A 27,340-nucleotide genomic window follows, 5' to 3' on the forward strand; every position below is an offset into this window, starting at 1 on the left:
GCAGATTGGCTAAAATGATAGCAGGGGAGAGTAATGAATGTTGAGGGGATGTGGCAAAATTTGGACATTAATGCATTGCTGGTGGAGTTGTGAACTTATCCAACCATTCTGGATGGCAATTTGGAACTATGCCCAAAGAGCGATAAAAGACTGTCTGTCCTTCGATCCAGCCATAGCATTGCTGGGTTTGTACCCCCAAAGAGATCATATATAAACAGACTTGTATGAAAATATTTATAGCTGCACTTTTTGTGGTGGCAAAAAACTGGAAAATGAAGGGATGCCCTTCAATTGGGGAATGACTAAACAAATGGTGGTATATGTTGGTGATGGAAAACTATTGCACTCAAAGGAATAATAAACTGGAGGAATTCCATGTGAACTGGAAAGACCTCCAGGAATTGATGCAGAGTGAAAGGAGCAGAGCCAGAAGAACATTGTATACAGAGACTGATACACTGTGGTAAAATAGAATGTAATGGACTTCTGTACTGGCAGCAATGCAATGCCCAGGACAATTCTGAGGGATTTATGGAAAAGAACACTACCCACATTCAGAGGAAGAACTGCAGGAGTGGAAACACAGAAGAAAAACAACTGCTTGAACACATGGGTTGATGCGGGCATGGTTGGGGATGTAGACACTAAACAACCACACCAATGTAACTATCAATAATATGTAAATAAGTCTTGATTGATCACATGTTAAAACCAATGGAAATGCGCATTAGATATGGGGGAGGGGTGAAGGGGAAAGTAAAAACAAGAATCATGTAACCATGGAAAATGTTTCTAAAAAAATAAAATATTAAAAAGATTTTTTAAAAAGTGTTTGAGAAGGACAGCTAGGTGACTCAATAGGTTGAGAGCTAGGCCTAGGGATGGAAGGTCCTAGGTTCGAATTTATCTTCAGACACTTCCTAGCTGTGTGATCCTGGGCAACTCATTTACCCCCAGTGCCTAGCTCTTACTGCTCTTCTGCCTTGGAATCCATATACAGTATTGATTTTATAAGACAGAAAGTAAGGATTTTAAAAAATGGTGTTTAAGGCAGGATTTGAAACTAGATCTTCCAGAATTTTATGTACCACATCATTCTGCTCAAAAACATAACTGTATAAATAATTATATTAGCAACGCATGATAAATGCAAAGTAATAAAGATGATGATGCTGATGAGATAGCATTTGCTATGTGCCAGGTACTGTGCTAAGTGCTTTACAATTATTATCTCATTTGATCCTCATAACCATCCTGGAAGGAAGGTGCTATTATCATTCCCATTTTATAGACAAGGAAACTGAAGCAAATAGCTTGAAAGTGACTTGCCTAGGATCACATTGCTAAGAAGTATGTGAGGCTAGATTTGAACTCTTCTTGACTCTCTACCCAGCACTCAATATGCCAGTAGTCATTGTTTGGGTGTCTGGGTGAGGGGGCAGTGTTGATCATTACCAACTGGAGTGATCAGGGAAGGCTTCAAGAAAGAGATCACACTTAAGCTGGGGTTAAAAATCAACTGAAGATGGGAGATAGGGATCAGACATAAAGAACAAAGCGAACACAGGTATGGAAGTAGCAAAGCACAAGGGATATCCAAAAGATAGTACATAGTAAGGTTTAGTCAGAGCACAGAGTCTGACAAGATGAATCAGAGGAAATAAGGCTGAAAAGAAGAGTGATACCAGATTGTGAAAGCACTGAATGCCTGAAAAAGAAACATGCTTTACCCAGTGAACAACAGGGTCACTGAAGGGTTTTGAGCATAGAAGTGAAATGACCACAAAAAGAAAATTAATCTGGCAACAATGTGAAAGATAGATTTAGGCAGGAGAGACTAGAAAAGAAGACCTACTAGGAAGCTTCTGAGGCTCTCCAAGAAGGTAGAAAGAAAGGCCTAAACTACAATGATTGCAAAGAGAACAGGAAGAAAGCAAATTCAAGAGATATTGTAATGGTAGATTTGACTGTAGGTTGACAAACGGAGTTGATATCACCAGTTCAGGAGAAAGTTGATAAGGGGGTGAACCAGAAAGAATAGTCCAAAAAAAGATTAAGTCCATTGATTGGATGCAAGAGATAAGGGAAGGAAAAGACCCAAAAGTAACCCTATGCATTTCAAGCATGTAAGAACGGAAGAATGCTAATGGTACCCAGAAAAATAAGGAAGTTGTTACTTGATGTCTAGCAGCCCAATATGATACATGCCATCCACAAGCACCAATGCCTAAGAATACAAATGCCAAAAGAGAAAGGAATTAGAAAACTGGAAGTTCAAGAACCTGAGTAGTGCTCATATGCCAGGGAACAATGGTGGAAAGAGGAAACACAAAAAATAAAAGTGACCAGACAAAGAAGCAAATCCAGAAATGAGGCTAATCCAACAGAGAGAAGAACTAACAGAGACAACAATGAGGTGCAGACATCAGATGGTAAGATGGTGAGATATAAAGAGATAAACAGGAGTCAAAAGTGGATAGAACCTGGACCTAACATGTAGTCCAAAATCAAGAAATAGGCTGGAAAAATAAGCAAACAAAAAAAATCTCAGCATAAAAAACTATTAGAGTGACAAAGATGCCCAAAATACAAATGCAGAAAAAGAAGAATAACTCAAAAAAATTTACAAGCAAAATATCAAAAGAAAAACACAATTTGGGCACAAGTTCAACTAAAATTCCTAAAAAAGAGGAAGCAAAAGTTGAAAAAAGAGCCAAAATATTTTTATAAATTAAATTAGAGTGCTAGAGGAAAGAATAAGAAAATAACAATTATGGAAGAATTGGAAAGAGAACTGATTAACAGCTTAGCACTAGAGGCAACAAACCTTACCCAAGCAACAAATTTATTGAAAATTAGAATGGACCAAATAGAAAAATTAAAGGTAACTCATAAAACAAACAAATGACCTAGAACATAAGTCAAGGAGAAATAATTTAAGAATCAATGGACTATCTGAACACCATAATCAAAAAAGGGCTAGACACAGTTCAAGAAATCACAAAATTAAAATGTTCTCAGATCTCTTAGAATGAGGACAAAGTAGAAACAGAAAAAATCCACCTGTCACTGCCTAAAAGGAACCCCAAAGTGAAAAGATCCAGGAACATCATAGATCTTCTAGGTCAAAGAAAAAAATACTGAAACTAGTCAGAAAGAAAAAATTAAAGTACCAGGAACCACTTGTTAATATCATATATAATTTAGCAGAAACCATAAGGAGTCAAGAAACAAAGACTTACAACCAATAATAATTTACCCAGAAAAACTTAATATAAAACTACAGGATGAAAAAAATTAAGTCTTTAGGCTTTAAGGCTTCCAAATATTCCTAATAAAAAGACTAGAAATGCACAAATATTTTGAAGTGTAAACATTAGCATCAAGAAATATAAAAAGGTGAAGATGAATGAATAATTATAAGAAATTAAACAAGGATAAATAGTTAATCTACAGGGGGGCAGCTGGGTAGCTCAGTGGATTGAGAGCCAGGCCTAGAGACAGGAGGTCCTGGGTTCAAATCTGACCTCAGACACTTCCCAGCTGTGTGAACCTGGGCAAGTCACTTGACCCCTATTGCCTACCCTTACTACTCTTCTGCCTTGGAGCCAATACATAGTATTGGCTCCAAGACAGAAGGTAAGGGTTATAAAAAAAAAAAATAGTTAATCTACAGAAAGAAGAAGAAAGGTGTAGGCAAAGTACTTGAAATTCATTCTCATCTGAACTAGTTAAAGAAGGGAAGAATAAACTCACACACACACACACACACACACACACACACACACACACACAGAGTTCAATACAGAAATATATTTTCTCAGATGGGAAACAGTAGCAAAAGACAAGAATGAGAAGAAGAAAAAAAAAGAATAAAAGGGATTATTATTATTATTATTATTATTATTATTATGAGGTTAGATTAAAGGAGGCATTATCCCTAAGCAAAATGAATTCTAACCAACTATGTATAAAAATATTCAAAGCAGCTATTTTTGTGAAGGCACAGAATCAATAAGTGAGGGGATATCCATCAATTGGGAAATGGCAGAACAAATTATAGTATACAAATGTGATGTAATTCTATTGTGCTAGAAGAAATAATAAAGTGGATAGTTTCATAAAAACCTGGGAAGATATGTATGAACTGAAGTGTAATGACAAGAGCAGAACCAATTTATACCCATGGTTCTTAAACTTTTTGGTCTCTGGACCCCTTTCTACTCTTAAAAATTATTGAGGACCTTTGTCAAGAACTTTTTTTTATTTTTATTTTTATAAAATTTTTCCATGGTTACATGATTCATGTTCTTACTCTCCCCTCCACCCACCCACCCATAACCCCCCCCATAGCCAACATGCATTTCCACTGGTTTTTACATGTGTCATTGGTCAAGACCTATTTCCATATTATTGATAATTGCACTGAGGTGGTTGTTTAGAGTCTACATCCCAAATCATATCCACATGGACCCATGTGTTCAAACAGTTGTTTTACTTCTGTGTTTCTACTCCCAAAGTTCTTCCTCTGAATGTGAATAGTGAAAAACTTTTTTTTATTGTATTTAATACCTATCAATATTTACCTTATTAGAAATTAAAGCATCTCAGTATTATTAGAGAAACTGTTTTGACCTCAAGACCCCCTGAAAGGTGTCAGGTCCCCTCCCCCAGAAGTCCATGGACCATATCTCTAGAACTTCAATAACATATTATGAATGTTAACAACTTTGAAAGACTTAACTCTAATCAATGCAATGTCAAATCATGATTCCACAGGATTCATTATGAAACATGCTACCCCTTCTCTCAATAGAGAGATGATGGATTCAGAATACAGATTGAGGCTTTTTTATGTGGCCAGTGAAGGAATTTGTTTTGTTTAACTATACATGTTTATAAGTGTAGTTTGTAGCTTCTAGTTTTGTTTTGGGTTTTTTCCCCCCTCAATGGAGTAGGGAAGAAGGAGAAGTAGATTTTCATTATTTAAAAAAATTGATTTAAATAAATGTCCCTTTGTAAAAGCTAAAAAACAAAAGCAAAAACCTAAAAGAAAATAAGTAGAAGGAAGAGGAAATTAATAATGTCAAAAGCTGCAAAGATATCACAGAGGAAAAGGTCTGAGAAAAGGCTATCTAATTTAAAAGCTAAGTCATTGCTGGTAACCCTGGACAAAGCAATTTCAGTTGAAAGACAGGGTCATGGGGCAGCTAGGTGGCTCAGTGGATTGAGAGCCAGGCCTAAAGACCGGAGGTCCTAAGTTCAAATCTGGCCTCAGACACTTCCTAGCTGTGTGATCCTGAGCAAGTCACTTAATCCCCATTGCCTAGCCCTTACCACTCTTCTGCCTTCGAACCAAGATACAGTATTGATCCTAAGACAGAAGGTAAAGGTTTAAAAAAAAAATTTTTTTTAGAGGAAAAAAAAAACTAAAGGTAGGGTCAGAAATGGATTGCAATGGGTTAAGAAGTGAGTGGGCAAGGAATAAATGGGGGCAATGAATGTAGGAAAGCTTGTCAGAGGAATATGGCTACGAAAGGGACAACAGATATAAGACAATAGCTTCAGAGGATGGCAGGAGCAAGTGAAGGTTTTTTAAGAATAGAAAAAATCTAGGTGAGATTCTGAACACTCCAGAGGCTTTCAAAAGGCTAATATGAGAACTGGAATGATCTCCAGGAAATGATGCAGAGTGGAAGGAGCAGAACCAGAAGAACCTTATACACAGAGACAGATACACTGTGGCACAATCAAATGTAATGAACTTCTCTACTAGCAGCAATGCAATGATCCAGGACAATTCTGAAAGACTTATGAGAAAGAACAGTATCCACATTCAGAGAAAGAACTGTGGAAGTAGAATCACAGAAGAAAATCAATTCTTGATCACATGGGTTGATGGGAATATGACTGGGGATGTAGACTCTAAATGATCACTCTATTGCAAATATTAATAATATGGAAATAGGTCTTAATCAATAACACAGGTAAAACCCAGTGGAATTGCTCGATCTCCACAGGAGGAGGGTGGGAGGAGGGGAGGGAAAGAACATGAATCATGTAATCATGGAAAAATACTCAAAATTAATTAATTAATTAAAAATTTTTAACTCCCCCCCAAAAAAAAGACTAACATGAAAGCCTTTTCCTTAACAGCTGAGGAAGTCAATCTCCTAAAAAGATACTGTTAAACTAATACTGTGACATCATATACCACCCACTTGAAAATACTACTTTTTAAGAATCCAATTCCAGAATGTCTTTATCCTAGCACCCCTCTTCTGCACACCAAATCTAATGGTACTCTTAATCTAATTCACTTTTCTCTCATCCTTCCTTATTTGAATCTGTTTTGTTTGTTTCTTTTTAAAATTTAACCCTAACTTTCTGTCTTAGTAACAACTCTAGGGCAAGGCAACAGGGGTAAGTGACTTGTCCAGGGTCACACAGCTAGGAAGTATCTGAGCCCAGATTTGAACCCAGGTCATCTGGGACTCCAGGCCTACCACTCTATCCACTGGGCCTAGCTGCCCTTTGGCATCACCGGTTTTAAGGATGTTTGCCTCTGCTAGAAGGATGGATTGCTATTTAACAGATGAACAATTAAGGTATGCTACTTACAGTCACCAAACAAAGGAGAAGTTTCAGGCATAAACTCTTCAGACTTTCAGAACCTTCTGCACAAAGCAAGGAATCCAAACTCTCCATCAAGTTCTGGGAAAGAGATTTATGTTCTTAATCAGAGCAAAGCAATGACTTCCCCAAATATCCCACCTCCCTTATCAACCTCTGACTTATGCTACAAATGGTAACTACTCACAACATTCAATGAGGCAATTAAATGAAGAAGGCAGGAAGAGAGTATTAAGAGACATCTCTGACAGTAAAGCTCATTTGAAAGATGTTTTAGAACAGTTGTGCTGAGAAATTAATTCAATAGCCAAACAAATAAATGTATTCACAGCAGATCCTTCCTATAGGCTTAAGATATAAGTAAGAGAGATATAATCCTAGAGAGATATTAGTAAGAATGCAACATTTTTCTACTAGGACCTATCATGATCTCTTTCCATTTGCATGCACTGATCAGCACAGGATGCTTTCATTCCTGCCTACAATTATGCATGGAGCCTGGTGTGTTAGTATACCCTGGGGACAAGCAATACTGAGGGGCCCTACCTCTTGGATCACACCAGCTATTGTCCCTTTGCCTCCACCCCAGGGGAGTTGATCCTTTGCTGGCCTCTGGCAGAGAGACTCAAACTATTAAAGAGATGACTCCCTTAGCCACAAATACAGGAGAGGAAGAAGCAAAAGGCTCAAAAAGGCACATTCATGAATTATCCAGGGGACGGCTGGGTAGCTCAGTGGATTGAGAGCCAGGCCTAGAGACGGGAGATCCTAGGTTCAAATCTGACCTCAGACACTTCCCAGCTGTGTGAACCTGGGCAAGTCACTTGACCCCCATTACCTACCCTTACCACTCTTCTGCCTTGGAGCCAATACACACTGACTCCAAGACAGAAGGTAAGGGTTTAAAAAAAAAATGAATTATCCATATCGAATCACTTGCCAAGAGGGGGAAGGGAAGGGCGGGAGAGAAGTTCAATCATATAATATATAATTGGTAAATATATACATTTTTATACATATATAAATTCAAACAGGCACATTCCTAAGAGAGACTGGAAAGGAATATAATCAAAGGTAATTTAGTTAATGGGGACAGCTGGGTGGCTCAGTAGATAGAAAGCCAAGCCTGGAGACAGAAGGTTCTGGGTTCAAATTGGACCTCAGACATTTCCTAGCTGTGTAACCCTGGACAAGTCACTTAAGCCGAACTGCCTAGTCCTTACCACTCTTCTGCTTTAGAATTGATACTTAGAATCAATTCTAAGACATAAGACTAGAGTTTAAAAGAAAAGAGATAAGTTAAAGAACCCAGATGAAGCAGAAGAGAGACAGAAAAATAAAAGACAAAGAGCTGATGAATTTGATAAGAATTAGGAGACCTGGGTTCAAATCTTGACTGCACCATTTACTAGCTATCAGAGCTTAAATAAGTCTAATCACGCTTAAGTCTCAGTTTCCTTATCCATTAAATGCAATCTTAATTACATTCTTCACTTCAGAATTTTTGTATGTAAAATGCTTTAAAAACTGTCATTTTTCTATGGGGGGGTGAAGGGAAAAGTAAAAACATGAATCATGTAAAAATAAATTTAAAATAAATTTTAAAAATAGAAAATAAATAAAAATTTAAAACTGTCATTTTTTAATTAAAAAATGCCAAAGCATTATATAAATGAGAGCTATTATTATGAAGAATCTGAGATCTCAACAAAATAGCATGAACCTGGAAAAAGATTCATGTTAAAATGTGATTTCAAGGGCTTGGATTATGTGTACATATACATAACATTATGCTTCACGTAAATGAAATGTTTTTTTCTTACCTGACTATTTTAAATGTTCTAACTTTTGTTATAAAGGAATAAAATTTTTCTGACACTGAATTATGGGAAACTATATCTTCAAAAGCTCACATAATGATCAATATTTAATTTGTAAATGAAGGGTGAAAACTATTTGTGGGAACTGAATCAAAATATGAATTTTATGAAGAAAGTTTCACAATGTTTGATATTTGGGGCTAAAGATATAACTGAACACAAACTGGGAATATTTTATTTCATCCCACAAAATCCCATAAATGAAACACACAGAAATATAAAGTGGCTTAATAATTACATAATTTAACAGATAAAAAAATTAAAACAGCAGTGTTTCAATTATTCATGTAATTAAGGGAAGTTCTCAGTTCAAGTCCGGATTTTTAAATGTCCTTTGTTCAAACAAATCATTACTTTCTTTGTTGGAAAGCAAATAAGAGTGTTTAAATCGTCTCTAGTTGTTTCCATCTACAAATCTTTTAGCTCATTTTTCTGCAGAGTGCAGCTCTTTAAGGAACAGTGGCAGTAGACTCCAAGTAGATCTGTAACAAGACTCACCTTCATGCAGAGCTCTGCCTTGTCAAAGCCCATCAGCATGTTGATGATGTCAAACCCAGACGTGGACTTATTCTTCTGATGGACTCCTCGGATAAGTGCACACAAGGTCTACAGAGACAACAGAAGGAATCATTTCTGAATAAGAACAAGCAGTCTTGTCAGTGGGGAAAGGATAACATACATATCTAACTATCTCTGAGGCTACCAGTCTTAAATATTTGAATTTCTACCTTTTAGTTCAATTTTCACTTTCCACACCCAAAGATGTATGCCCCTTCCATTCAATACTTATTAAGTACCTACTCCATAAAAAGCACTCTGGTAGGCACTGGGAAAAGCCACAACATTTAGATAAAAGGCAATCTCTGTTTTTATTTAACTTATAGGCTAGAAGGGAGACAAGAAATATATACTTAATTATATTATTACATGAAAAATGCATTAGAGAGTTGAAAAAAAAAGTCCTATGTGAGGTCTAAGAGTCTAAACTGAAAGATATGGGAAAGTTATATGGAGAAGATGACATCTGAGTTGAATTTTAATGGAAAGATAAGTTACTAGGGGAAAGGAGAAGAAAGGTAGGGAAAATAGGCAAAGTCACTAAGGTGGGAGAATACAGAGTATGTGGGGAAGGGCTAGGGAGGCTGGTAGCCCAGAATGGTCCAGTTTGACTAAACTGTAGAATGGATGCAAGGGAAGAGTTTAAAGGGGGGGAAAAAAAAAAAAAAGGCTTCACAGGCAGCCTGGCACTAGAGAATAGAAAGCCTTGAAAAGACAGGGAAAGACATTCAAACTTTACCTTGGAGAGCAATGTGGAGCCATTAATGATTTTGTGAAAAGGAATGATATGAACAAAGCTATGCACAAGAAAAATCATTCTTAGTAATAGTAAAGGAGGGGCGGGGGGGGAGGGGGAGGGCCGGCAAATAGACCTGCCAACAGCCCTTGCAACAGTCCAGGTCTTACAGTCAATTGTGGCAAGAACCTAAGCTTGAAAAACATTCACAATCAGAAATTACAATAGCATTAGAAGCAGTAGTGGGGGCAGCTGGATAGCTCAGTGGCTTGAGAACCAGGCCTAGAGACAGGAGGTCCTAGGTTCAAGTCTGGCCTCAGACACTTCCCAGCTGTGTGACCCTGGGCAAGTCACTTGACCCCCATTGCCCACCCTTACCACTCTCCTGCCTTGGAGCCAATATTGACTCTAAGACGGAAGGTAAGGGTAAAAAAAAAAAGAAGAAGAAGCAGTAGTAATTAAGATTTTAAATAAATTCTCTTTTTTCTAAAGAGCTTGCTTATCAAGTGGATTGCCTCTTTCTCTAAGCCCATGACAAACATGTGCTGTGTCCATTGGATCACCTCATCACCATGTGGTCTGCTGAACAAAACCAAAGAACTAAGAAATGACAAGCTTAAGCAAGCTCTCATCTCAAGGTTTTCCTTTTACAAACTACCCCATTTCCCTCAACTGCCCTCTACACAAAAGCCCTTTGTTTTCCCTTCCAATATTCTAGTCTTTCTCCACCCAGTGAGCCAGGCACCACTGCTTCCTAGCAATGAACTATCCTCTCCCTTCTCATATTCCCTGGACGCTCCTTTTCTTCCCAGTGCCCACCTCCAAAGAACTCTGCTCCTCCTGAGGTTAAATAGGGTCACTCCAGTGGGTCTTCGATACCAGTGCCATTGACCCAGAAGGCCCACCATGCAATACTCAGAGACCCCTACCCATTACAACAGTGATAACTGCCATTAAAAAAAAAGTCAGGGGCAGCTGGGTGGCTCAGTGGATTGAGAGCCAGGCCTAGGGACAGGGAGTCCTGGGTTCAAATCTGGCATCAGACACTTCCTAGCTGTGTGACCTGGGCCAAGATGGAAGGTAAGGGTTTAAAAAAAAATTTTTTTAAGTCATTTTCCCATAAGGGCAAATAGTACTGGGGCAAACTCAATGACTTCATTTGTACTGAACTGAGAACTTTATCACATGGCCCAACAAAGTGAGAAACTGCAATTACAGAAAATGAACTTCTCCTAAAGTATCCAAAAAAATTCTTCTCTTATTGACTCTTCCTTCTCTGCATTTCTTGACTGCCAATTGAGCTGACACCCTGAAACAGAATCTTGCCCTCAGGGTCATGGTCAAAGGAGTCACAAAATAACTACTGGCAACCAGAGAAAATTCTCCAAAATTCTGTCTGAATTTATTATTTACTGACTCAGAATATCTACTGAACCACTCTCTAAACCTCAGTATAAGGGTCAGCTAGGTGGCTCAGTGGATTGAGAGTCAGGCCTAGAGATAGGAGGTCCTAGGTTCAAATCTGGCCTCAGACACTTCCTAGCTGTGTGACCCTGGGCAAGTCACTTGACCCCCATTACCTAGCCCTTTCCACTCTTCTGTCTTAGAATCAATACAGAGTATTGATTCCTAGATGGAAGGTAAGGGGCCTCTAAATAAATAAATAAATGGAATAATAATACCCCTCCATAGCTTAAGCAAACCTGAGGAACCTGTCAGAGGATTTGCCTTAAAATTCCAGATCTAATTGTAGAGATTGACAAGATCCTACTGTTAAGATCAATCTGTCTTAACTAGGAAGATTCCTTGACAAATGCAGCAAATCCATGACCATTTTTTAAAAATACACAAAGCCTACAACTGAGTCTAGGCTAGATAGAATCATCTATAACATTTCACTTTCTATTAAACAAGAATCCTTTGTCTCTCAGCATTTTACCTGTAATGCATTGACAACTCGAATTGGGTGCTCCTCTCCCAAAGCCTGGATACAGTGTTGGAACAAACAATTAATGTTATCTTTGATCTTCATTAGTTCCTCTCCATCCAGAGATTCCAACTTGCCCTCAAGGTAATCCAGATTCACCTGCCAGCAAGATTGCAAAGATCTGAGTGTACTTCCTATGCAAACCTGAGAGGGCAGGCTTAGCTCCAGGAGAATTAATAAAGGCCTTACCTTCATGAGGAAGAGCTCCTCCCAAAATCGAGGGCTGCATTTACTAGGATCCTCTGTCTAGAACAAACACAAAGTGGGCTCAGCATCCCCCACACATGATTGAAAACTTCAATTAATGGTATAGTTGGGTAAGGCTCCACTCAAAGTCAATTTCAATTTTTGACACTGATTTGACTACTTTTAACATTTTTGTTCATTCTGAAATACTGTAACAGAGGGAAAAAGGCTTTTTCTCAATCAAACTGTATACAAGAATATTTCTTCCCTGAAGAGAATTCAGAAATAACAGAAAAGGTTTTCCTCAGACTTTTTCCTCCAATTCCTCTCTTAGAAAACCTGTGAAGGATGTGAAGGTTAGTACTAGCCCCATTGTAAAGAAGAGGAGAATGATATCCAGAAGTTAAATAACATGTCCCAAATCAGAGAATTAGAAAGTGGTAGAGCAATAACTCAAAGCCAGTTGTACAACTTCAAAATTTAGTTTTTTCCACTATGCTTGGGCCTTATTCTATTTGTGCGCCCATATGCCCTTAGCCCTCTACTTCTGTTTAACCTTTACTTACTAAATTTGTATCAATATGGAAGGTTAGTTTTTAAAAACTGAGATGTTTGAAAATTATTACTAAGAAATTTGAAATTTTGCTCAAACTCCAAAAACCAAAGACTTCTGGGAAAGGTGTGAATCACAAGTAAGGATCTATCATTTTCTTGTAAGGATAACTTTAATGATAGGATTTACATTAAGGGGACCCTTTTAATGGCCTAAAGCAGTAACAGGGCCATCTTTTCCAGGATCAGCAAAGACTAGCAACTGGGTCTCAAACTCCCTCATTAAGGCTTTATATGATCTTTCTGGGTGATTCCTTTTGATTCTTGATCCCTGCTGACCATCTTGGGACCCCACATAATTGCCTCCTTCTCTTAGAATCTTTATATTGCATTAAACCAATGCAATTAAACCAAACTATGTAAACCACACAACTCAAAAAATGGCCTTCGTGGTTCCCTAATAACCATTTATTCTGTCTGCATGTCTACTTATATTCTAAATTAACTGACCTAGGAATTTACTTTTGACATTCTTTTCTCATATACTCCCTCTTTCTTCTCTTAGAATTCCCATATCCATTCAAAACTCCACTCAAATGCTCACTGCTACATGAAGACTTTCTTGATGATCCTCTGGGTTATGTTCTATTGACCTTGTATATACTTTTTATTTATTTATGTGGGTATGTGTTATTTTCTCTAGCATAATGAAAACTTCTCAAAAGCAATGGCTGTCTCATTTTATCTTTGTATCCTAAGCATATAGTCCCAAAGGCAAAAGACACATTTAAGAAATGCTTTTTAATTGACTGACCTTTTTCTCAGTGGCTTATGGTCTTTATTATTGTCAACAATCACATCCTAAATTTTATAGGGTTTGTAGCCTTTTGATGTTCTATTTTCCAAATTTATGTCTTCTTCTCAAGATGTAAGGGCCCTTCCTTTTCTCAGGTCATCTAATTACTCCAAGTTTATCTGACAAAGTATATTACTCTGTATATTAATATATACATATAATGTATATGTTCCCTTTCTATTAATATATTAATATTAATATATATAATTAGCTCTGTATTACCTTCAGACATCAAAGAAATCTATGATCTGTTTTTTCATAATACATAGTTGGGAAATCTTTTAGATAAACACTCCCTTGATAACAGAAGGTTGATACTTTAAGATATTGGCCCTAATCCTTTTATTCATTTTGTTTTAACTCTGTCTGATAGAAATCTTTTTAAAATTTTTTTAATAAAAACTCTTACCTTCTGTCTTAGAATTGATACTAAGCATTGGATCAAGGCAAAAGAACAGTAAGGGTAGGCAACTGGCGTTAAGTGACTTGCCCAAGGCCACACAGCTAGGAAGAATCTGAGACCAAATATGAATCCAGGACCTCTCATCTCTAAGCCTGGCTCTCTATCCACTAAGCCACTGAGCTGCCTCTCTGATGGAAATCTTCCTGAAATGTATTACTCTCATACCTCAGTATAAATAGAATACATAACTTTTCCTTAATAACTCATAACCATTATTACAATTGATGTTTGTGCTATACAATAGTTACCACAGGTTTAAGACATTGAATCTATTCTGACTTCCATGCTTCTTCCCCAGAAAACAACCCTGCAACTTAATATTTTTTTTAAATTCCAATTATCAATTTGATTCCTTGGCATTTTGCTTTTTGCAAAAATGATTTGTACATAATGCCTAGAATCAATTCAATACATACTTATTATAAATTTAATATTGTGCTGGGTGTTAGTGATACAAAGATGAAAAACAATTTCTGCTCTCAATGAGCACAGCTCTACTCCGTGACTTCCCAGGTGCTATGTAGGCTAGAAGTGTACAATGAGAGACTTTTCCTAAAACATTCTAATGTTGTGAAAACAAACCCACCTACCTTCACTTTCTCTATCCACTGTTTCTTGCCTATATGTTATTCAAATTTTTCTTATTTTCAAGTCAGTAACCACCTAAATTTATGTCCTCTGCCAGCTTCCCTACAATAATACTAGGGGTAGTAGACTCTAAAAAGTGTTGCAAATCAAAGCCTTTGAAGGCAGGATTAGAATTTAAAATGTTTCCCTAATATAGCTGAGATAAATAAGGCATTCTAAGCAAAATCCAGAAAAGAGAAGTTTTTAGTCTTCCATGTTCTTTTATTTATTTGTTCACCCCTTGCACTACTATTTCACAATGCTTCCTCTCACTAGTAGGAAGTGAACCTAAGCAAATGGTTTAGTCAGAATGCAAACTATCTCTTCCCAGGATCATAGAAGTTGGAAGGTTAAGGGTGAAATTATTTCTCATTTCTGAACAGGAACAAGGAGTTTTCAAACACAGAGATAAGACCTCACCATGAAGATTTCATCATACATCAGCACCACCTTCTCCTTCAGAGGTTTTTTGGAAGCTGAGGACTTGCGAAGCAAACCCCCTCTTTTCTCCACTTGGGCCATGGTTCCAGAGTCTGTGAAAGGAAAGTCAAGGTCAGTAATTGAATGCTAAACTAGACATGTCAATAGCCAGACAGACTATTGGGATATTCTTAACAGTGGGAAAATTTTTCGAGAGAGAGGGAACTGAATGATAAGTAACCATGCTACAATCATGGGCATGTGTCCAACACAAATCTAATTTAGGGTACTGCTCCCCAAACTGGGTAATGGAGGAACTAAATCAATACTTGGCCTAGGGCATACCACATTTTACATATCAGACGCCTGAGCTTAGAGTAGGTCCTAAACCAAGCAGAAGAGTGTAACCACAATCATCTCTAATGGACCTGGCTGTGCTTTTGAGGTGAGAGGAGGAATGTAGAAAGCATAATAATGCCCACAAACCAAAACTGAAGTTAAGTTTCAAGTATTGATTGAGGTTTGAACCATTAAGGCAGGAAGTATGCTATGGACTGATGTGCTATTGATTTCCCCAAAGGAAGTAGGTCCATATCACTGCAAAGTGCTTGACCTTCACTACCTCATAAATCACAGTGCATTTTACTGGCCTCAGAAACCCCTTTGAGAAGAGATTCTAAGCAGAAGATAGCAGAAAAAAATCCAAAAAGAAAATGTGATTTTAAAGTAATGCTCAAATTTGTTGATTGGCACTATTTTAAGGTTAAAAAGACATACACACATATTTATTTGATATAGCTATGTCTATATGGATATCTATATGTAAATATGTGTGTGTACACATTCCTACATGTATAAATAGGTACACTCATTTATCTATATAACATGCTATTGCTATACACCAGATTTCAGGTGTTTTACAAATATGTACAAAAGACTTTTCTCCTGACCTTCCTATCCTTGAGGTGTATCTCAAATAATTTCTTGAATTTCTCTTCAAATGATATCTCAAGGGGCAGCTGGGTGGCTCAGTGGATTGAGAGCCAGGCCTAGAGATAGGAAGTCCTGGGTTCAAATTTGACCTCAGATACTTCCTAGTTATGTGACCCTGGGCAAGTCACTTAACCCCTATTGCCTACCCTTATCACTCTTCTGCCTTGGAACCAATATGTAGTATTGGTTCTAAAATGGAAGATAAGGGTTTAAAAATAATAATAACATCTCAAAATTCCTGGTATTCCTTGGTGAGTTAAATAGAGCCCTAATCTCTCACACTCTAACTCAGAGAAACAATTTCCTAGCACTCTCTCACCTTCCCAGAGCAGTTTGTTATTTATATACAGGATGACTCCTCCTTACTTCCCTTACCCTGTCTGTAGGTTTACAATTCCATTCTCAAATCCCAAGGCCCAACTACAGAATCTGTTCACCCAGTAACAAAGCACTTCTTAGCGGAAAAATATTATTTTGTTCTACAAGGAGTTAATTTTTCAAAATTGCAAGATAACCCTAGCTCTCCAAAGAACTATGGGATAGTATAAGGGTTCTTAACCTTTCTGTGACCTGAACCCCTCTGGTGGTTTGATGAAGGCTATGGATCCCATCTTAAAGAGTAATGCATTTAAATACATATGAAAAAATATTTAAGATTATAAAGGAAATTAAGTTGAATTATAGTTGAATTGTTGAAATGTAGTTATTAAAATAATTTTTAAAAAGAAATTAAGTTGAAATGTAGTTATTAAAATAATTTTTAAAAACAAATACACAGACCACAGGTTAAGAGTTCCAGTATAACAGAAACACCAATGGATCTGTAGAAAAATCCCAAGTTCAAGCCTCGCCTCCATCATTCATTGGCTGAATGACATTAGGGAAGTCATTTTACCTCTGTAAGACTCAATTTTGTTATCTATAAATCAAGAACAATAAATATCTCAAGACAACTAAGAGATTAAAGGTTAGGTACAAGTCAGCTGCAACATCCTTCTAACTGTTATCTATACGTAAGGAATAAATTCCTGGAAAAGAAAGTGGGCCAGTCAGGTTGTAAAAGCAAAGACTGCCCACAAAATATAAAAAGTACTAGAGAAAAAAAAGCTCTAGTACATTTGACAGATCCTCTGTAGGGGATATATGGAAGAACAAAAGTTTCACAGTATAAGTTATGGATGGGCTGAGATCTGTACCAATGGGGACCATATTCACATACCAACTACCCTGGGTGCTTCAGTATGGTCATTGTTAACCAAACACCAAGACAGAGAAAGAAGGGCAAGAGAGGAAAGAGGGAGAAAAGGAGAGGAAGAAGAAAGAGGAAGAGAAAAAGAATGGAATATGAGAAAAGTACAAAGGCACCAGAGACGAGCAGAATAACCTGGAAAGTTATGTGTTAAAATTAGTATACACTTAAAAGTAAGCTCTACATAACAGAGATTTGCAATTTCATTTACAACCTTTTCCTTCTATTACAAAATGTATGTAGAAATGTGTGCGTGTGTGTGTGTGTGTGTGTGTGTTAAGTCCAAAATTTCTTTTAAAAAGGAGTCAGAACTAAAGGAGTCAGTTCCTGGTTAAGATGGCGGCTGAGTAAAAAAGCAGCTGCTTAACCTCTCCTAACCAAAACATACAGGACTCCTCAAGAAGACATAAAAACAAATCCAGAGGAACGAAAGGACCCCACAACAGGACATAGCATTGAAGGTAGGTGGAATTGGTACATAGCATTGAAGGTACGTTGGGGCATTTCCATGCTATAAGGGAGTGAAACACTAAAAAGCGAGCTGAGCAACCCCCTCCCCCACACCACACCACCTACAGTGCCAAAGCCAGTGCGCAAGAGCTAGAGCAAGCTTGGGGCACCCATTAAGTCCTTGGCAGCTACCTGGGGTCACCAGGGCATGTTCCTGAGAGCAGCAAGACTTAAGACCCCAAGAGGCTAAAGATCACTCGGACTTTGAACAGAGACCCTGAGCCCAGGCACAAGCTCAGGTTCTCGCATCCACGGATCCCGAGCGCAGGAACGGACTCGGATCCTGAGCACAGGAATGGACCTTGAGTGAGGACCCAGTGCAGAGGGGTGCACGACTATGGAAACAGTGCCCTGAAACTGGTAAATGAGCCTCAGACAGAGGAACAAACAAGGGGGCCACCAGGAGGCTTGACCCTGAGAACAACTAGATCTAAGACTTCAGGAGCCTAGAGAGCGCAAACAGACTCTGGGTCTGAGGACCCAGGGCTAACTAGCCCTGAGAGGGCGCAGGGCTAACAATGGCAAACCAGAGACAAGAACCCCAAAAGAGAAAGATCATCAAGAAGAAATCTGTAATACTGGACAACTTTTACACAGAGAAAATCCAGTCAACAGAGCAAACAGCAGAGAACAAACAAGTAATCACATCCAAACCTTCCCAAAATAATGAAAACTGGTCACAAGCTATTGAAGAGTTCAAATCTGAGATGATGAGAAAGATGGAAGAGATCTGGCAAGAAAATAACAGTTTAAAAGACAGAATTTCACAATTGGAAAGTGAGGCAAGTCAACTGAAGACGAGAAATGACCAGATTGAAAAGGAAAACCAAAAGATTATAGCCAAAAACCAAAAGATTATAACCGAAAACCAGTCCCTAAAGGCTAGAATTGAGAAATTAGAAGCTAATGATCTCTCAAGACAACAAGAACAAATAAAACAAAGTCAAAAGACTGATAAAATAGAAGGAAACAGGAAATATCTCAATAAGAAATTGACAAATCAAGAAAAAAGGGCTAGAAGAGATAATTTGAGAATCATTGGTCTTCCTGAAAAACCAGAAATTAATAGGAATTTGGACTCCATACTAAAAGAAATTATTCAGCAAAAGTGCCCTGAAGTTCTACAACAAGAGGGCAATATAGACATTGAAAGGATCCATAGATCACCCTCTACACTAGACCCTGAAAAGAAAACCCCCCAGGAATATAATAGCCAAATACAAGAGCTTCCAAGTAAAAGAAAAAATCTTACAAGAAGCCAGAAAGAGACAATTCAAATATCAAGGAGCACCAATCAGGATCACACAGGATCTGGCAGCCTCCACACTAAAAGATCGCAAAGCTTGGAATATGATATTCAGAAAGGCAAGAGAACTGGGTCTACAACCACGGATCCCCTACCCATCAAAACTAACTATATACTTCCCGGGGAAAGTTTGGGCATTCAACAAGATAGAAGATTTCCAAGTATTTGCACAGAAAAGACAAGGACTAAATGGAAAGTTTGATATCCAACCACAAAAATCAAGAGAAACATAAAAAGGTAAATAAGAAACAGAGGGGAAAGAAAGAAAACTCATATTTTTTTAAATTTGCTTCTTTAAAAACTTCAATAAGATCTAATTATTTGTATTCCTATGTGGAGAAATGTTATGTATAATTCTCTGTAGTGAACTTTATTCATTATTATAGTATTCACTATTATAGTAATCAGAAGAATTATACATAGGGAGAGGTTGGAATACTAAATGGTCTAAGATGATATGGGGGGTGGGAAAAATGGGGGTGAATAGCAGAGGACACCAAGAAAAACTTGAATGAATAAGAAAAATAGGATAATCTATTACACACGAAGAGGGCATGGGAAGGGGAAGGGATGAATACTATTATAAGAAGGAGAGGAAGAGAGCATTAAGACGTAATATTTAAACCTTACTCTCAGTGTAATTAACCCTGAGAGGGAAGAGTAGCTATATTATTCATTGGGATATAAAACTCTATCTAACCCTACTGAGAAAGTCAAAAGGGATCAACCAAGGGGAGCAGGGGAGTGGGGAGGTCAAAAAAGGGAGGGGAGGAGAGGAGGGAGGGAATTCATTAGGCCTTAAAAATAAAAAGAGGGGAATAATAAGAGAGGGGGTAGAAAGGGAAGTTAATCAAGGAAAAGGGACAAGGGTTACTGGTTTAAAGCAAACCACTGGTTTAAAAGGAAATAGTTTAAGAAGAAGGGGTAGAACTAGGAGAGGATACCAAAATGTTGGGGAATATACAACTGATAATTATAACTCTGAATGTGAATGAGATGAACTCTTCCATAAAACAGAAGCAAATAGCAGAGTGGATTAGAAACCAAAGTCCTACCATATGTTGTCTACAAGAAACACATATGAGGCAGGTGGACATACACAAGTTTAAGGTAAAGAGCTTGAGCAAAATCTTTTGGGCTTCAAATGAGAAAAAGAAGGCAGGAGTGGCAATTATGATTTCTGACAAAGCCAAAGTAAAAATAGATATAATTAAAAAAGACAGGGAAGGTCATCACATCCTGATTAAAGGCAGTGTAGACAATGAGGAAATAACATTGCTCAATATGTATGCACCAAGTGGCATAGCATCCAAATTCCTAAAGGAGAAATGGCAGAGCTCAAGAAGGAAATAGATAGTAAAACCATACTAGTGGGAGATCTAAATATTCCTCTTTCAGATCTAGATAAATCAAACCAAAAAATAAATAAGGAAGAGGTAAGAGAAGTGAATGAAGTCCTATAAAAATTAGATTTAATAGAACTAAAGGAGTCAGAGTAGAAACAGGTTGACCAATAGTTGTTTTGTTTAGTTATTTTCAGTCTTGTTCAATTCTTAATGACTCCATTTGAGGTTTTGTTAGAAAAGATGCTAGAGTAGTTTATTATTTCCTTCTTCAGCTCATTTTATAAATGGGGAAACTGAGGCAAACAAGATTAAGTGACTTGCCCAATGTCACATAGCTCTAGTGTCTGAAGCCAGATTTGAACTGAAGAGGATGAGATTTCTTGACATCAGGAGTCAAATTCTATCTACTGCACTACTTTGTGGAAGACTATTAAATAGTCCAAATAACACAGGTCTGTATGAAGCCAGAAATACTAGGAATAAAGAAGGGGGGATATGTGAAAATATTATATAAGTAAAATTTATAAGATATGATAATTCATTAGATATGAAAGATAAATGAGAGGAAAGAGTCAAAGTTAACACCAAGATTTCCTACATGGGAAACCATATGAATTGCAGTACTATTATCATATCTAGGTAGCACAATGGATAGAAATTTGGACTTGGAATTAGAAAGAGCCTAATTGAAATGTGGCTTCAGACACTGCCTACCTATGCCACCCTGGGCAAATGATTATCTCTATATGTTAGATGCGGAAATTAAATGCAGAAAGGTAATAAATAGGTAAACCGTCAGTTATACAGAAGGTTAAGATAGAATAGAGATAAAAGAGAAGAGGGCCAAGGAAAAAGTCTTTGGGAAGTATCTACCTTAAAGGTCAAGATTCTATAGTCAGAATAGAAGAAGTAGAAATGTGGAATAATGTAGCATCTCAAAACCGAAGGGAGGGGCAACTGGGTAGCTCAGTGGCTTGAGAGCCAGGCCTAGAGACGAGAGGTCCTAGGTTCAAATCCAGGCTCAGACACTTCCCAGCTGTGTGACCCTGGGCAAGTCACTTGACCCCATTGCCCACCCTTACCACTCTTCCACCAAAGAGCCAATACACAGAAGTTAAGGGTTAAAAAAAAAAGGGGGGGGGACCAAAAACCGAAGGGAGAAGCAAACTAGCCACTATTAAGCAATAGCAGAGGTCAAGAAAGAAAAAGGCTGAAAAAGGCCATTTATTTGTGAATTATGCAGTCACTGATAACCTTTGAAAGTTTCATGTAGTCGAAGGAAAGAATGATTGCAAAGGATAAAAGAGAGAGTGGATGGTAAAGAAGAGGCAATGGGTAGCAATAACATTTTCAAGAACTTCAGCCCTCAAAAGGTAAATGGAAAGGTTTGGGGAAGATTAAGGAGAGATATGAATGTATTTCAAGACAGGTAGAAAAAAAACAATAGGAAATGAGAGATCAAAGACCTGAAAATGCATATTTTATAAACTATATGAGGGTCTTAGATTAAAGAGAATTCCTATAAATTAAAGGATCAGGAATCAGGGTCCTGGAACAGACACTTTGTTTTTAGGTAACAAAACCTGGTTAATAAGAAGACAAAGATTCCCTTCCTTCCCTGATCCCCATCACCTACAGCCATATTGGCGAAGGTGTGGCAAGGGTGTCAGGGAGGCATGGAAGGGGCTGCTCCTTTCTCCCTCTCCATAATGCCCAAGGCCATTTTTTACATCCCTTGTCCCTCTGTCCAGATGCCCAATGTGAGCACTTCTCCTTACACTCTCTGGGGTAATGCAGGGAGCTCACAGGCAGCTTGAAGTTGCAGTTTGGGCACACGATCTCAAAAACATTGGACAAAGCTGACATAGGTATGGCAAAGGGTTATGACTTTGATGAATCACCTCCTAATTAGCTATTTACCAATCAGAAATATCTTGGGATGTTCAAGGGAGGAGTTGAATAATGAGCTTCCAAGACTGTATTTAAGGATCTGGACCAAGGGGGTTGAGGTCTTTAGAATGATAAGAGAATCATTTGATCAGATTAATATGTCTTGACCAGTCTATCAAAAATTAAATTTAAATTCTAGAAATATCACCTTTCAAAAATTTCCATCATTACAAAGACAAATAACAGAGAGGGGAACAACTGCTGGAGATGGGAGGAAAAGGAATCAAGAAGAAGGATTGGTCTTATCGAGTAGAGATATCTCTCTTTCTCTGAGAAATAAGATGGATGACAATACCGAGACTGTTATAAAGAGGAGAAGGGAATTAAGGGACCTGCAGTCCCCCTCCCCAGTAGCCTCTGCTTATTCTGTGAAGTAGGCCATCTTTTTTTGTAAATGTGAGCAATTGTTTTGCAAATTTAGAAAAGAGGAAAAGATTTCAATGTTTACTATAAGGAAAGGGATAAGGAATTTAATAACAGAAATTGAAAGGGTTATAGTAGGAAGGCCCCAGCTGAAGTTATGGACAATAAATTATTCAAGATGTTCTTCAGTTGCACCTGACTCTTTATGGCCCCATTGGGGTTTTCTTAACAGAGATAATGAAGTGGTTTGCCATTTCCTTCTCCAGATTTTTCTACAAATGAGAAAATGGAGGCAAATATGCTTGAGTGACTTGGCCAGGGTCACACAGTTAGTGTCTGAGGTTGGATTTAAACTCAGGAATATTAGTCTTCCTGACTCCAGGCTAGGCACTCTCTATTTCACCTCTAGCTACACCATAAATTATAGGGAGCTCAAATTCAAGATGTTCTACAGAGATATTATAATCTACATTATTGTTATTTGTGTATGCCTCATCCTCTCAATTAAATTACAAGCTACTTGAGAATAACAGCTTTGTCACTTCATCTTTCCTAGGGGCTCAAAAAAGGCTTGTTGATTGATTGGCTGATTCTGGCATAGGTAGGGAAGAAAAAAATAAAAGCTGAAAAGTTATAAGTCTTATAAACTTACTTAGAATTAACTCCACTAAGACCTTACTAAGCCCTAAAATCCAATTATGGTCCAGGGAAAAAGAAAAAAAAGCAAAACAGAGAGAATACACTGCTGGGCAATTTATATCATATTGATCATGGCTTTGCCCTTAAAGCATGAAATACAACCCGTGCTCAAAACATCTCTGTGTCTTTTAAATAGTTTGTCATGAGGAAGATGTCCTTATCGGGGAAAAATAAATTGGAAATCAAGAAGATCCTATTAAAATAAATCAAAAGCAATGCAATTCCAAGCTTGTGGATATAGATCTTGTGTGTACTCAGCTTCAACAAGTTGATTATCAGAAGTCACAAGCCTCTGAATTGCAAAGATGAAGACCTGTTTACAAACATGCCTCTCAGAGGATTTATAATTGGATTACAGCTAATCAATGTCTTATGGTAAATGTAATCAACTCACTTTACCTATTCAGGAATCAATATTTTCTAATAAGCTGAAGGGGATGGAAGGGGGAAAAAAAAACACAATTCAATACAAAGCACTAAATTTCCTACAAAATTAAATTCTTTCCATCACTTCATTTCCATGAGTAGGTTGATGAGATTCAGTGAAAGGCTTCCTTTACTTCACTGGTCCTAGTCATTTATGTCAGATACCATATGGCAGACCCACATGTTTCAGGACCCATGAAAGAAAGTACTTCCTCCTTATCCCTACACAACACAAGTGTGTATAAGAGTGTTTCTGGAACAAAATAGATAGGGTAGCAGAGAATCCTTTCTAAAATTTTGCTTCAGGCCCTAGAAATTGACATGAAGGTCAAATTTTAAGGGACAATGAATTCCAACCCATCTTCATTCATCCAACAAGCATTTTTCACCACTTTCAGAATTAGGCATGTGCTAGACACTTGGGCTAGAAAGATGAGAGCAAAGCAGTCTTGCCCTCAAAGAGCTAACATTATGTTGCAGGTGGGGAAGGAAAACAAATAAGTAAATACAAAATGTATAAGAAGAAAAACTAAATAATTTCTGGCATGGAAAACATTAGCAATTGGGATGATCAAGAAAGACTTCCTATAGAGTATAAGACATTAGACTTGAAGAAAACTAGTGATTTTATATAAGTCAGTGATGAAGTGAGAGTATGTTCCAGTCATGAAGCAAAAATACCAAGACAAGAAATAGAATATGGTGAATGAGGAAAGCAAATAATCTAGTTTGGATAGGGTGAAGAGTGATTGAAAGAGAGTAATATGCAGTAAGTTTGCAAAGTTAGGCAGAAATCTAACTGTGAAGAGATTTAAATGCAGAACAGAGGAGACTGAATTTATCCTAGAGCAGTGATGGTCAACCTTTTGAGCTTGGGATGTCAAAATTCACCAAAAAACTGAGCATAACTTGGGTGGTGTGACATAATTTCACGATATTTAGAGTTTAAGTAACAAAAATGTATAATTATAATATATAATTGTATTTAATTAAACCAAAATAGGTAAATTATCTATAATATCTATAGTGCACAATGTGTATACTACACTACAGAAAATGTTTCATCCTTGGCATGCAGCCCTATACTTTTCTGTATTCGGCCACATGTCATCAAAAATGGCTACGCGGGTCAGTGCTGACACGCATGTCATAGGTTTGCCATCACCATCCTAGAGGCAACTAGGAATCATCACAACTTCTTGAACAGGGAATAAAATAATCAGACCCGTGATATTTTAAGAAAGTCAATTTGTAAATTTAGAACAAGGATTAGTGGGTGAATAAACTGGAAGTAAAAAAAAATGTTAAAAATGTTATTATAATAGTATAGATTGTGAGTGACAGACAAGGTCTTACACTAGGGTGGTAGCCATGTGAGTGAAGAGAAGGGGACAAATATGAGAGAAGTTATGGAGATAAAGTCAATAAATAAAACTTGGCAATTGACTAGTTAGAGCGATTTGGGGCAGGGTGGAGAGGGAGGTGAAGCAGAGGAAAGAGTCAAAGAAGTGGCTCTGAATCTACAAACCTGGATGACCAAAAGGATAAAAGTACCCTTAAAAGTAATAGGGAAGAGAGTTGGGGGGAAATGCTGAAGATAATGGGTTCCAATGTGAACATGGTTAAATTCACATGGATACTGGCAGAACATCCAAATGCAAATATCCAAGAGGCAGTTGGTGGTCTTCAGACCAGAGCTCAAGAGTGTGATAATTAGATTAAGTCTACACTGCCCATCTTTAGATTTAATCACCAAAGGTGAGGGCACCTCCAATTTTGGGAGGTCGATAACCCACGTGTATTAGAGTGGGTGAAGAATCAGAATCAACTGACCGCCCCCTAGGCAGTCCAATGAGAAAAGTCTATTGTGATTGGACCCGCAAACTAGGGGGAAGGTACAGGAAGTGACACATAAGTGACTCCTTTAAAAGGAGAAGGTCTTCTGATGGAGGTCTTCTGGTGAAGACTGCTACTGGTGAAGGAGCTCTTCTGATTCATGGAGGAGTGCTGGTTAGAATGCTGAGACCTTGGTGAGACCGCTTTCAATATCTTCTTTAGAAGTCCACGTGGTGAGTTTAAAGACTGAATCTTCCCGAATTTCTCTTAAGGAACTTCCCTTTAATAGACTACCTCCCAGTTTCTGGCCCTCTGACTCTTGGCTGAAGGTTAATTAGATCTACCTGGACTAATTAGAGGATCGTAGTAATTTACCTACTGTGTAAGATTCTTGTTTCCTTATTTCCTCTCTCTCTTCTCAATTGTAATAAATTTCCATAAAAGTCAATTTTGACTTGAGGTAATTCTTAATTGAGGATTGATAATTGTTCAATCCTCTGGCAACCATCTTTTTTTTTAATTTAAACATTTATTAATATTCATTTTTAACATGGTTACATGATTCATGCTCCTACTTTCCCCTTCACCCCCCGCACTCCCCCCACCCATGGCCGACGCACATTTCCACTGGTTTTGTCATGTGTCCTTGATCAAGACCTATTTCCAAATTGTTGGAAGTTGCATTGGTGTGGTAGTTTCGAGTCCACATCCTCAATCATGTCCACCCCGACCCATGCGTTCAAGCAATTGTTTTTCTTATATGTTTCCTCTCCTGCAGTCCTTCCTCTGAATGTGGGTAGCGTCTTTACCATAAATCCCTCAGAATTGTCCTGGGTCATTGTATTGCTGCTGGTACAGAGGTCCATTACATTCAATTTTACCACAGTATATCAGTCTCTGTGTACAGAGTTCTTCTGGCTCTGCTCCTTTCACTCTGCATCAGTTCCTGGAGGTCTTTCCAGTTCACCTGGAACTCCTCCAGTTTATTATTCCTTTTAGCACAATAGTATTCCATCACCAGCATATACCACAGTTTGTTCAGCCATTCCCCAATTGAAGGACATACCCTCATTTTCCAGTTTTTTGCCACCACAAAAAGCGCAGCTATAAATATTTTCGTACAAGTCTGTTTATCTATGATCTCTTTGGGGTACAAACCCAACAATGGTATGGCTGGATCGAAGGGCAGGCATTCTTTTATAGCCTTTTGAGCATGATTCCAAATTGCCAGCCAGAATGGTTGGATCAGTTCACAACTCCACCAGCAATGCATTAATGTCCCAATTTTGCCACATCCCCTCCAACATTCATTACTCTCCCCTACTATCATTTTAGCCAATCTGCTAGGTGTGAGGTGATACCTCAGCGTTGTTTTGAATTGCATTTCTCTAATTATTAGAGATTTAGAACACTTTCTCATGTGCTTATTGATACTTCTGATTTATCTGAGAATTGCCTATTCATATCCTTTGCCCATTTATCAATTGGGCAATGGCTTGATTTTTTTATACAATTCCTTTAACTCCTTGCATATTTGAGTAATTAGACCCCTGTCAGAGTTTTTTTGTTATAAAGATTTTTTCCCAATTTGTTGTTTCCCTTCTGATTTTAACTACATTGTTTTTGTTTGTACAAAAGCTTTTTAGTTTAATATAATCAAAACCGTTTAATTTACATTTTGTAATTTTCTCTAACTCTTGCTTGGTTTTAAAGTCTTTCCTTTCCCAGAGATCTGACAAGTATACTATTCTGTGTTCACTTAAC

At 37.7% G+C, this 27,340-nt stretch overlaps 1 protein-coding gene across 1 annotated transcript in view; it reads right to left on the reverse strand.

Annotated features, from left to right (window-relative positions):
• ARMH3 (armadillo like helical domain containing 3) overlaps nucleotides 1–15,003 on the reverse strand; it is a 198,571-nt gene extending 183,568 nt beyond the window's left edge. Inside the window, exons 1-5 of the mRNA XM_044665517.1 lie at nucleotides 14,899–15,003; nucleotides 11,984–12,040; nucleotides 11,747–11,893; nucleotides 9,012–9,119; nucleotides 6,622–6,714 (exon numbers count right to left, since the gene is read on the reverse strand). Of these exons, the coding sequence (XP_044521452.1) occupies nucleotides 6,622–6,714; nucleotides 9,012–9,119; nucleotides 11,747–11,893; nucleotides 11,984–12,040; nucleotides 14,899–15,000 (507 nt within the window). The 5' untranslated portion in view covers nucleotides 15,001–15,003. The remainder of the gene's footprint in view (nucleotides 1–6,621; nucleotides 6,715–9,011; nucleotides 9,120–11,746; nucleotides 11,894–11,983; nucleotides 12,041–14,898) is intronic.
• Between the last annotated feature and the right edge of the window lie 12,337 nt (nucleotides 15,004–27,340).

The sequence above is a fragment of the Gracilinanus agilis genome, chromosome 2, assembly GCF_016433145.1.
Source record: "Gracilinanus agilis isolate LMUSP501 chromosome 2, AgileGrace, whole genome shotgun sequence".
Taxonomy (NCBI): Eukaryota; Metazoa; Chordata; class Mammalia; order Didelphimorphia; family Didelphidae; genus Gracilinanus; species Gracilinanus agilis.